Source organism: Vulpes vulpes, unplaced genomic scaffold (genome assembly GCF_048418805.1).
Source record: "Vulpes vulpes isolate BD-2025 unplaced genomic scaffold, VulVul3 u000000630, whole genome shotgun sequence".
NCBI classification, from domain to species: domain Eukaryota; kingdom Metazoa; phylum Chordata; class Mammalia; order Carnivora; family Canidae; genus Vulpes; species Vulpes vulpes.
The window spans coordinates 356,909-369,613 of NW_027325744.1; the positions used below are offsets into that span (position 1 = coordinate 356,909).

The 12,705-nt window shown below is 44.5% G+C and overlaps 1 protein-coding gene across 2 annotated transcripts in view; it reads left to right on the forward strand.

Annotated features, from left to right (window-relative positions):
* LOC140596756 (uncharacterized) overlaps positions 1-11,726 on the forward strand; it is a 32,830-nt gene extending 21,104 nt beyond the window's left edge. For both annotated transcript variants that reach the window (XM_072745246.1, XM_072745245.1), the window contains 2 exons: positions 2,365-2,493; positions 8,299-11,726. In XM_072745246.1, the coding sequence (XP_072601347.1) occupies positions 2,365-2,493; positions 8,299-8,348 (179 nt within the window). In that variant the 3' untranslated portion in view covers positions 8,349-11,726. The remainder of the gene's footprint in view (positions 1-2,364; positions 2,494-8,298) is intronic.
* The last annotated feature ends 979 nt before the right edge of the window (positions 11,727-12,705 follow it).

A 12,705-nucleotide genomic window follows, 5' to 3' on the forward strand; every position in this document is an offset into this window, starting at 1 on the left:
CTCTCTTCCTTTCCCTCTGCCCCTCTCCTCCTTACACTTGCTCTTTTGCTCTCTCCACACACGCAAAACAGAATCATTATTCAGTTTTGCTCGGGGTGCCATCGTAGAGACAGACCTCCTAAGCCGTATTCTTTATGTTTCATGTGTCCACATCTTAACTTGAAAGGTCAGTCATTAGTTTGTGGCCAAAATTGTGAAATCGCATTGAGAACTCTAATTTGGTCAGATTTCATGGGAGGGGTTGTGAGGTAACATTTGGACATACTAGTCCGTGTTAAGTATTAGCAAAATGTTTTCTGTTTTTACATTTTTTTATTGGAGCTCAAATTGCCAGCATATAGCATAACACCCAGTGCTCATCCCGCCAAGTGCGCCCATCAGTGCCCATCACCCAGTCGCCCCAACCGCCCGCCCACCTCTCCTTCCACTACCCCTTGTTCACTTCCCAGAGTTCGGTGTGTCTCCTGTTTTGTCACCCTCACTGATATTTTCCTTCATTTTCCCCATTCCCTTTATTGCCTTTCACTAGTTTTTATATTCCCCAAATGAATGAGACCATATCAAGTTTGTCCTTTTCCGATGGACTTATTTCACTCAGCATAAGTCCCTCCAGGTGCATCCACGTCGGAGCTAATGGGTATTTGTCGTTTCTCACGGCTGAGTAATATTCCGTTGTAGCCGTGGACCACATCAACTTTATCCATTCATCTCTCGATGGACCCCGAGGCTCCTTCCACAGTTTGGCTATTGTGGACATTGCTGCCATAAACTTCGGGGTGCAGGTGTCCCCGCATTTCACCGCATCTTCAGCTTTGGGGTGAATCCCCAGCAGTGCCATTGCTGGGCTGGAGGGAAGATCTGTTCTTAACTCTTTGAGGAACCTCCACACAGTTTTCCGGAGTGGCTGCACCTGTTCACATTCCCACCTACAGTGCAAGAGGGTTCCCCTTTGTCCGCGTCCTCTCCAACATTTCTTGTTTCCTGTCTCGTGACTTTTCCCCATTCCTGCCGGTGTGAAGTGGTATCTCATGGGGATTTGGATCTGTAGTTTCCTGATGGCCAGTGATGCGGGCCATGTTCTCATGTGCTTGTTGGCCGTGTCTCTGTCTTCCCCTGTGGGATTTCTGTTCGGGTCTTCTGCCCGTTTCATGATCAGATTGTTTGTTTCTTTGCTCTTGAGTTGAGTATGTTCTTTAGAGATCTTGGACACTAGCCCTTTGTCTGAGCGGTCGTTTGCAAATATCTTCTCCCGTTCTGTAGGTTGTCTTTTACTTTTGTGGACTGTTTCTTTTGCTGCGCAGGAGCTTTCGATCTGGCTGAAGTCCCAATAATTCCTCGTTGCTTTTGTTTCTCTTGCCTTGGCGGACGTATCTTGCGAGATGTTGCTGTGGCCAAGTTGAAAAACGGTGTTGCCTCTGTTCGCCTTTCGGATTTGGATGGATTCTTGTCTCACATTTAGATCTTTCATCCTTTTTGAGTTTTTCCCTGTGTGTGGTGTCAGAGAATGATCTAGCTTCCGTCTTCTGCATGTGGATGTCCAGTGTTCCCAGCACCCTTTATTGAAGAGACTGTCTTTATCCAGGGATAGTCTTTCCTGCTTTCTCGAATAGAGTTGACCATAAAGTTGAGGGTCGACTTCTGGATTCGCTATTCAGTTCCATTGATCTATGGGTCTGTTTTTGTGCCACTACCACAGTGTCTTGATGGCCACGGCTTTGTAGTACAACCTGAAATCGGGCCTTGTGATGCCCCCAGCTGTGGCCTTCGTTTTGAATAGTCCCCTGGCTCTTTGGGGTCTTTTCAGTATCCACACTAGAATCTTATTTTTTTTTATTTTTATTTATTAACGATAGTCACACAGAGAGAGAGAATGGAGCAGAGACATAGGCAGAGGGACAAGCAGGCTCCATGCACCGGGAGCCCGACGTGGGATTCGATCCCAGACCTCCAGGATCGCGCCCTGGGCCAAAGGCAGCCGCTAAACCGCTGCGCCACCCAGGGATCCCCCACACTAGAATCTTAAGATGGTTTGTTCTAACTCTCTGAAGAAAGTCCCCAGTATTTTGATAGGGATTGCGTGAAATATATAAATTGCCCTGGGTAGCATGGACATTTTCACAATATTAATTCTTCCTCTCCATGAGCATGGAACCTTTTTCCTTCTCTTGATGCCTTCCTCGATTTCTTTCAGGAACGTTCTGTGGTGTTTAGGGTACAGATCCTTTACCTCTTTGGTTAGGTTTATTCCCGGGTAGCTTATGTTTTTGGGTGCAGTTGTAAATGGGATTGACTCCTTAATTTTCGAGGCTCTTCTAACAACAACCTGTCAGTCAACAGCTCTTTCTATGTCCATTTATTTCCCAGGAGCTGGAGTGATAACAACCGAACCTGAATCTCGAAGAAACCCTTGGTACACCTGCCCTGGAGCATGGCCAAAAATGTTTTCCATCCTCCGTATCAGAAGAGTTCAGCCAACAGACGACAGGCCGGAGGGTAACATGAAAATTGATTCATTAAATAATAGCCTCAAGAAATCTTGTCCTAGGGGCACCTGGGTGTTTCTGTCAGCTAAGTCTCTGCCTCCGGGGTTTCAGCTCTGGTCATGACCTCAAGGTCATCAGATTCACCCATATTCAGCATGGAGCCTGCTTCGTATTCTCTCTTCCTTTCCCTCTGCCCCTCTCCTCCTTACACTTGCTCTTTTGCTCTCTCCACACACGCAAAACAGAATCATTATTCAGTTTTGCTCGGGGTGCCATCGTAGAGACAGACCTCCTAAGCCGTATTCTTTATGTTTCATGTGTCCACATCTTAACTTGAAAGGTCAGTCATTAGTTTGTGGCCAAAATTGTGAAATCGCATTGAGAACTCTAATTTTGTCCGATTTCATAGGAGGGGTTTTGAAGCTAACATTTGGACATACTAGTCCGTGTTAAGTATTACCAAAATGTTTTCTGTTTTTACATTTTTTTATTGTAGTTCTATTTGCCAGCATATAGCATAACACCCAGTGCTCATCCCGCCAAGTGCCCCCATCAGTGGCCATCACCCGGTCGCCCCAACCGCCCGCCCACCTCCCCTTCCACTACCCCTTGTTCAGTTCCCAGAGTTCGGTGTGTGTCCTGTTTTGTCACCCTCACTGATATTTTCCTTCATCTTCCCCATTCCCTTTAGTGCCTTTCACTAGTTTTTATATTCCCCAAATGAATGAGACCATATCAAGTTTGTCCTTTTCCGATGGACTCATTTCACTCAGCATAAGTCCCTCTAGGTGCGTCCACGTCAGAGCAAATGGTGGGTATTTGTCGTTTCTCACGGCTGAGTAATATTCCGTTGTAGCCGTGGACCACATCTTCTTTATCCATTCATCTCTCGATGGACCCCGAGGCTCCTTCCACAGTTTGGCTATTGTGGACTTTGCTGCCATAAACATCGGGGTGTAGGTGTCCCCGCGTTTCACCGCATCTGCAGCTTTGGGGTATATCCCAGCAGTGCAATTGCTGGGCCGGAGGGAAGATCTGTTCTTAACTCTTTGGGGAACCTCCACACAGTTTTCCGGAGTGGCTGCACCAGTTCACATTCCCACCTACAGTGCAAGAGGGTTCCCCTTTGTCCGCGTCCTCTCCAACATTTGTTGTTTCCTGTCTTGTGACTTTTCCCCATTCCTGCCGGTGTGAGGTGGTATTTCATGGGGATGTGGATCTGTAGTTCCCTGATGGTCAGCTTGCGGGCCATGTTCTCATGTGCTTGTTGGCCATGTCTCTGTCTTCCCCTGTGAGATTTCTGTTTGGGTCTTTTGCCCGTTTCACGATCGGATTGTTTGTTTCTCTGCTCTTGAGTTGAGTATGTTCTTTATAGACCTTGGACACCAGCCCTTTGAGCGGTCGTTTGCAAGTATCTTCTCCCGTTCTGCAGGTTGTCTTTTACTTTTGTGGACTGTTTCTTTTGCTGCGCAGGAGCTTTCGATCTGGCTGAAGTCCCAATAATTCCTTGTTGCTTTTGTTTCTCTTGCCTTGGCGGACGTATCTTGCGGGATGTTGCTGTGGCCAAGTTGAAAAACGGTGTTGCCTCTGTTCACCTCTCGGATTTGGATGGATTCTTGTCTCACATTTAGATCGTTCATCCTTTTTGAGTTTTTCCCTGTGTGTGGTGTCAGAGAATGGTCTAGCTTCCTTCTTCTGCATGTGGATGTCCAATGTTCCCAGCTCCATTTTTTGAGGAGACTCTCTTTTTTCCCGGGATAGTCTGTCCTGGTTTCTCGAATATTAGTTGACCATAAAGTTGAGGGTCCACTTCTGGATTCGCTATTCGGTTCCATTGATTCATGGGTCTGTTTTTGTGCCACTACCACACTGTCTTTTCGGCCTTGGGTTTGTAGTACAACCTGAAATCGGGCCTTGTGTTGCCCCCAGCTGTGGTCTTCGTTTTTAATCGTTCCCTGGCTAATTGGGGTCTTTTCCATTTCCAGAGAAATCTAAAGATGGTTTGTTCCCACTCTCTGAAGAAAGTCTGTGGTATTTTCATAGGGATTGCATTAAATGTGTATATGGCCCTGTGTAGCACCGACCTTTTCACAATATTAATTCTTCCAACCCATGATCACTGAATATTTTTCTGCCTCTTTGTGCCTTCTTGAGTTTCTTTCAATGTGTTCTCTAGTTTTTTTTTTTTTTTTTTTTTTTGTTATCTAGTTTTTAGGCTACAGATCCTTTACGTCTTTGGTTAGGTTTATTCCTAGGTATGTTATGCTTTTGGGTACAATTATAAATCGGATTGACTGTAATTTCTTTTTCTTCAGTCTTATTGTTAGTGTCACATGCCTGGTTGTTGATGTGCAGAATCCTTTTCTGCACGAAAGAATGACCTTTGATATTTTGGAGTTTAAATTTGAGGATTCCAGTGTTCAGTGTTAGGAGAAAGTCCACCAGTGTAGCTGATGCAGTAAGTTCACAATCTCATGTAGGCAACTGCAACCTTTGGATGGCCTGCCCCAGGCTAATTGCCAACTAAGCAGAGTTCATTTTTGCCTGCGTTCTTCCATGAGAATACAACTAGAACGAGTTCTGATGTGGCGGGAGGCTAAACTCCATATCTTCCCATCTTGGGTTTTCGGGGGGGACTCATTACCAAGAGGATATCATCAAAAGAAAAAATTTATAAAGGTTTGCAGTGCACATCACACCGAAGAAATAAAAAACAAAGAGGAACTCAAAGCAGCAGCTTAAAACTGTGAGCTTTATAGCATCTTCAGCAAAGAACAATAATACATTTGTAGAAAAAATGATAGCCTAAAGAAAAGCAGTTTTAGGCTATCAAGGGCGGCAAACTGGAAAGGTAAATTTATGGGAAGACATTAACACTAAGATTTGTTTCTGGATTCCTCTTCCCAAAAACATATATAAATATATATTTTGGGGTGGCATATCTCGGCTTCCTTCACAAGGCTTTATACCTGGCTCTAGGGAATCCCTGCTGAGCCAAGCTCTGGTTATTAGTATTTGAGTTAAATTACAGTTATAGGTGGAATGGGTTTATGAGTCATTTCATTAGAATGTTTTCAAAAGATGTGCCCTTAGTCTCTTCTTTGACCAAAAGTGTGTGCAGAAGCCCCATCCTCTAAGGGATTGTACAGAATGTCTGAAGCTGTATAGAGTTGGGGTGTTTTTCCCCCCTCCTGAGGAAAGCAAGATTACTCTTTAACAGTTAAAAGCGTTGTTCCTATTAGGGATAATGTAACACCACGTCATCCTTCCTATATAGTACAATCATTATGCATACACTATAAAAACAGACTGCATGGTGACTAATTTTCAAATAAACCCATAGACTAAATCACAGCATATATAAATCATTTCTATCTCAACTGCTCACTTAAACCTGAACAAATTTTCTGGAAGCATGTTAATTTTCCTATGATACTCCTTAATATTTCTTGCAGAGCTGGTTTGGTGGTCACATATTCTTGCAGTTTCTGCCTATCTTGGAAGCTCTTTATCTCTCCTTCTATTCTGAATGAGAGCCTTGCTGGATAGAGTTTTCTTGCCTGCATGTTCTTCTCATCTAGGACCCTGAATCAATCCCGCCAGCCCTTTCTGGCCTCCCAGGTCTCTGAGGAGAGGTCTGCTATTAATGTAACAATTCTCCCCATATTCGTTAAGAATCTGCTGCCTCTATCTACTTTACAGATTTTCTCTTTTTCTATAGAATTTGCAAGTTTCACTATTAAGTGTTGAGGTGTTGAACGGTTTTTATTGATTTGGGGGGAGGACCACTCTATCTCCTGGGTCTGAGTGCCTATTCCCCTCCTGAATTAGGGAAGCTCTCAGCTTGGATTTGTTTAAATATGCTTTCTGGCCCTCTGTCCTTCTGGGTGCTCTCTGGAACCCCAGTGATACGTAATTCTTCCTTCTGAAGCTGTCATGTATTTCCCTTAACCTTTCCTCGTGGTCCTTTCATTGTTTTTCTCTGTTTTCCTCAGCTTCCTTCCTTGCCATCAAGGAGTCTTCTGTGTTGCTCATTCTTTCTTCCAGCACCTTATGCCTTGCCATTAGGACCCCCAATTTGGATTGCACCTCATTTAATTGATTTTTAACTTCAGCCTGATGAGATCTTAATTCTGCAGTTGTGAAGCCTCCACCCGCCCCGGGGGGAGGCAGGACCTCGGCCGTGTCCCCCGGGCCCTGGGCTCCGGGGCCTGTGCTGCCTGCACCGCGCTCCCGGGGCCGCGGCGGGCGCCCGACGGCAGCAGGTGCAGCGCCCCGCCTGCCCGGAGCCCCCGCCTGCCCCCCTGCTTCTCCCCGAGGCCCCGCCGCCTGCGGCTCCAGCGCTGTCCCGAGCTGGGCCCGCGGGCCTGGGGCGCTCTGCCCCGGCCGTGCCTCGTCTGCTAGTGACCCCGGGAGCCTGGGGACTCCGCCGCCCCTCCTGGGGTTCAGCCCGACGCCCCTCCTCTCCGGGGCTGGGCTCTAGGGGCGCCCAGGCTTTCCCGCCAGGCTGGAGCCATCTCCTCTGGCCTGCAGCTCCCCACCCCCCCACCTGCCCCAGGCTTCTTCCTTCCTTTCCCTTTCCCCCTTCCTGTCTTGCCTTGTTAGAAGCCCTGCCCCCCCCCCCCTTCTTTCTTTCTTTGTATCCACCTTCACCTTCTACCTTGTTAGAAGGGATCCTTGGCGGATCAGGTGAGTTGAGGACTCTACTCTCTGGCCTTCTTCCCCCTGTTGTCTTCTTTTTGTTTTAAAGCCCTTTCTGCGGGTCCCTGGGTGGCTCAGCTGTTTGGCCCCTGCGTTTGGCCCAGGGCGTGATCCTGGAGTATCAGGATGGAGTCCCACGTTGGGCTCCAGGCATGGAGCTTGCTTCTCCCTCCTCCTGTGTCTCTGCCTCTCTCTCTCTCTCTCTCTCTCTCTCTCTCTGTAGGTCTATCATAAATAAATAAATCTTTTAAAAAAAAAAAAAGCCCTTTGCACATGATGTACCAGTGTGTTGTGGTCCCTGTAAGGGCTCCGTTTCCATTTCCATGTATGTTTATGAGTGAGTTCTGCAATTTTGGGTTTAGCTCCACTGACAGCAGGAGAGGAGTTACTATTCCAGCAGCATCGTTTTCAACTCATGAATGAAATGGAAAGTCATTTCCCTGTCTGTCTGGAACTTGTAATTACCTGATTATTTAATTAGTTTCCTTTGTATTTATTTCATTTTGCATGACTCTATTATGGTCCTGTCTTTCTTTATGGTAGTGCATTTTCAGGATATCCTATGCGTAAAAAAAATTTTAAAAAATCATTATTCTAGTTTGCTTGTGTCCCATTCATAGGTCAAAAGTTCTAAGCCATATTCCTACTGTTCTGTGTGAATATTTTAATTTAGAAGGTGAGGCATCACTTGGTGGCCAGAATAGTAAAAATGTTTTTTCCAATCAAGTTAAGTTAATTTTTCAAGATTTAATTAGATAATTAACCAATCAATTTATTAAATTGAGGGAGAGAAAGAGAAAGGGATAGAGGGAGAAAACGTGAGCGGGCTGAGGGTTAGGAGGAGGAGTAGGCTCCCCATGTGGAGGGACCCCAACATGTAGCTGAACCCCGACCATGGGATTAGGTCCTGACCCCAGGGCGTACAATTAAGTGACTGATACCACTGGCACCCTACAACTCAAATGTGATTATGGTTAATGATTCTTAGAGTAAAGCTAATATTTGGACATTAATCTATAGCTCAACTTTAACAAAAATAAATCTTCTATTGTTTTTATTCGATAGATGTTATTACCTAGTAAAAACTGATCTTTACTTCTCTGAATGACTTTAGGAAACCAGATGGAACATCATGTTAGAGACCATGGTGCCCAAAGGAAGTGAAAGGATACCTGAAGGAAGTTGTTTGTCCTGAAGGATGTGTCTCTCCAGTCCATTCAGGATGGTGACTACAACATTCCCCAGCCAAGCAGGAGACACCATTGATGAGGGAAAGTACCCCATCACTGTCTTTATAAGCAGCTTTGGTGTCGCCAGTGGTAAACATCCTCTCAGATAAGCTAATGCATGCCAAGAGGCAAGCACTCAGCACCCTTGCCACCAGGAAGATTATGTATTTCATCTCAAATGGACGCTGTCTGATGTTCATCAGAATTTGTGTGGAAAGCAACCGAGAAAGCAACATTCGTTCCTCAAAGATACTGAGCTCACCTTGACAGCATTAACTTGCACTTCTCCTCTGATGTTCTGGAATAGTCTCATGATGAAGGGACCATAAAGTGCTTCTAGAAGGACACAGAGTACCCATCAGCACATGGGTCATGCTGCTCAAGAATAATTCAGGTAGTGGTGCCTGAGTTGCTCAGTCAGCTAAGTCTGCCTTTGGTTCAGGTCAGGGTGTCTGGGACCTGAAATGGAGCCTGATGTGGGGCTCCCTGCTCAGCAAAGGGTGTGTTTCTTTCTCTCCCTCTGCCCCTCTTGCCTCTTCTGCTCTCTCTCTCTCTCAAATACATAAATAATTTCGTGAAGAAAATAAAAGGCTAATGGGGACTGTTGATCAGTATGAACGAAGGCTAGTGAACATGATGGCATTTGGTAACTAAGCATGGGCTGAGCTACCACTGTCGGGCCACTCACGGGGTTAGGGCTGGAAAATATGGTGTGTTAGGATTTTCTTTATTTTGGAGAATGATGAGAGAAGCCATGGTGCAGTGTCAGTGGGACAATGTCCTGGGAAAACTCTCTTATTCTTTCTCTCTCCTTCCCCCTTTCTCTGTATTTCTGTGTCCATAGCTGTCTCTCATTCTCTCTCTCTCTCTCTCTCTCTCTCACTCACAATTCTCTCTCTGTGTCACACACATGCACACACAACTCTGTCACACTCATAGGTTTAAACAAGTCACTCCACCCTAAGAGTCATGCACTTACAACCATACCAAACAGTGAACACACCAGCTCCTAGTATTGTAGAAATGTAGGCATGTTTTCTCACCTGGGAAAGCTGCCTGTCTCACACCCCCAAGCCTCAGGAACATCGAATCGGGTGGCTGTCCAGAAGAGAACAGCAGGTTGCTGCATCTGCCGTACTATTTAGATTTTTTTTTTTCTGCAAGAGAGTGGTTCAAGAATACATACCACTTTCGCTGGTTTCTGAGACGTCTGCACTTACACAAAAGAGTAAACCATGAGGGTCAGGTCATGTGTGTCCTTTGTCATTGGTTCTCCTAGTGAGTATTCAACACCACATGAGCAACAGTAGTAAAACGATAGGCCTCCAAAGGAAGCACAGGTTGCACCCATGAAAAAGCAGGAGCTATTCCTGGGGGATGGATCTCTCGTTTACTGAAGGAGCCACACGAAATTCTTGAGGAAAAACTGCATGTGAGAGAAAGGTCCCTTACTACACTGTTTAAAACATCCCCTCCAAAACCCACAAAAATGGTCCTTACTCCTAAAAAATACACTGTTCCTTGTCATATCTGAATTCGCTCCAAAAAGAGGAAAAAAGGACCATTTCTAATTCAGGAAAATGGGTGAGCATTCCATAGAAGTTGGAAACTCATTCACTGACTTTTTTGTGGAAAAACTCCTGCACCACACACTTGGCAAGATTTAGGAGGACACAAAATAACTGTCAATGCATTCATTGGATGTGGTGCTCAGGAATTACTGAGCGATCACTGTTTATATGGGTACAGGGCAAGACTATTGTAGAGAGTGATTAATAAGTATCATATGAGGGTCTGGGGTCCATCCTCCTTGGTGGATGAGGAAAACCTTCAGCTCAGGCCAAGGCCCCAGTGTCCTGCAATCCATCCCCTCCTTGGGGCCTTGTTCAGCCCAGAATGTGCTTCTCCCTTTCCCTCTGCCTTTCTCCCTTGCTTATGCTCGCACTCTCTCTCTCTCTCTGAAATAAATAAAATCTTCCCCAAAAAGTCAATGGCAACTTCAAGTAGCCTGACATAATCAGTGCACAAATAGAACTGATCTGCACATCGATTCCAATGATGACTTCCCATCACTCATGCAGCTTGTTGTGAAACCCAACTAAAAACTCCCACCTTCTGGACATCTGGCAAAATCATTTCTGTCTCTGTAGGTCCACATATGCTGTCCTCTCTTTTGTAAGTTTTTCAACCTGATTTTACCCCTTTTCTTGGTAGGTTTGATTCAATGCTAGACAGTTATTCTCTTTTGTTCTATTTAGTCTAGTGCTCTATTGTATTTATTCACTCACAGTTTTTTTTTTTTTAAAGGTTTATGTATTCATGAGAGATACCGAGGCAGAGACATAGGCAGAGGGTGAATCAGGCTCCATGTGGGGAACCCGATGCAGAACTCGATCCCAGGCCCACGGGACCATAACCTGAGCCAAAGGCAGACGCTCAACCACTGAGCCACCCAGGTGTACCAGTAATCAGTTTGGTGAAAATATTCCATCCGGGAGAGGTTTAAATACTCAAAGTATACCATTTACCAATAGCCATAGCTGTGAAGCAGAGTAGGAGGGACAGGCTTCCCGTTATGCATTAAAAAAGATCACGGAGATCAAACGTACAGCATAGGGAATATGATCAGTGGAATTGTAATAGTGCTCTATGGGGACACATGGTATCTACACTTGTGAGCACAGTATTACCCTATACAAGTATCGAATCCATATGTGGTACACCTGAGACTAATGTAACCTTGTGTACCATCTTGATTTCAATTAAAAAAAAAACAGTAGTAATGTGGGCACCAGGCTCATTCCTTTAGTTGGGCATCTACTTTGGGCTCATATCATGATCCCAGGGTCCTTGGATACATAATATTATGTATTTGTCAAAACAGTCAGATGCATAACACAGAGCAGTCCTTAATATATGTGGTCAACTTCAATGATAATAATATCTCTACACTGGTTTGTTCTTTGTGATAAAAATTCCACACTAATGCAGGCATGTATGATTGTGGAAAATATGTGCCAAGGGATAGGGCGATACGGAAATTTTTATATTATATGCTGCTTTATGACACCAGTCTAATCCTAATCTCAATAATAAGGTCTCCTTATTAAAACATAATCAGTGATTTTATGTTGTTAATACTGTACACAGACTAGTGTCCAAATGTTTGCTTCACAACCCCTACCTTTTAATTTGACCAAATTTGAGTGGTAAAAGCAGTTTTACTATTTTGACATAAACTACTGACTGACCATTTAAATTATGAATTTCACATATAAAATGTAAATAATATAGGTTTGTATTTTTGTCTTTAGTGTGGTGTCCTGAGCACAGTAAAAGAATGATTCTTTTTTTTTTTTTTTTTAAAGAGAGCAAAAGAGAAAGTGTAAGGGGGAGAGCAGTAGAGGAAAAGGGAGAGAGAATACTAAGCAGGCTCCATCCTAAGCATGGAGTCCAACCTAGGATAATCTGATGACCTGAGGTCATGAACTCAGATGAAACCAGGAGGCAGTCACATACCTGAATGAACCAAACCTGTGCCCCTGGAATAAGTTTTCTTGAATCAACTAAAGGAATGAATTTCCTGGTTGCTTTCAATCGACTCCTTTGCTGGTTGTATTTTGATTTTTCCTCAAGCGTGAAGTAGTTTGGTCCAGTTTTGTATCCACAGAGATCCATAAACATTTTTCACCTAAGGTTTTTGATTGTAGACACTGGGAAACTCATAACCATAGAAAGAGCTGTGGACATCTTGCTCTCAGAAGACCAAGTGGAAATTTTAAAACTTGACACGCACTATCCAGGATGAAAATTCACTGGATAGGCTCAGCAATCCGATGAAGAAACAAAGCAGACAGTGGATGTGTAAACAGAACAAGAGAAAAAAAAAAAAAACAGAACAAGAGAAATCGTACTATCATGAGAGGAGTGCGAAAAGACTGAACAAAAATTGATAGGAACTTAAACATGCATGCCTAGGATACATCAAAAGTGCTAAGTTCCACAGCATGGAGTTTCTGTAGGAAAGCAGCTGGTGTAGAAGGTATGGGGACAAAATGGCTAAAAATTTCACAAATCTGTGACTCAGATCTACAAAGCTCTGAAAACCCTCCTCCGGACACATTGTAACCAATCTGCTGGCAAAGAGGAAGAAAAACCTTGAAAGCAGAGGAAAAGGACACATTCAACCTAACAGAATACAAATTCCAAGGCCCGTGACTTCTCAGAAAACAGGTCAGAAGACACTGCAATGGTGACACAAGTATAGAAGGAAAACACCTCTGAGCCTAGGA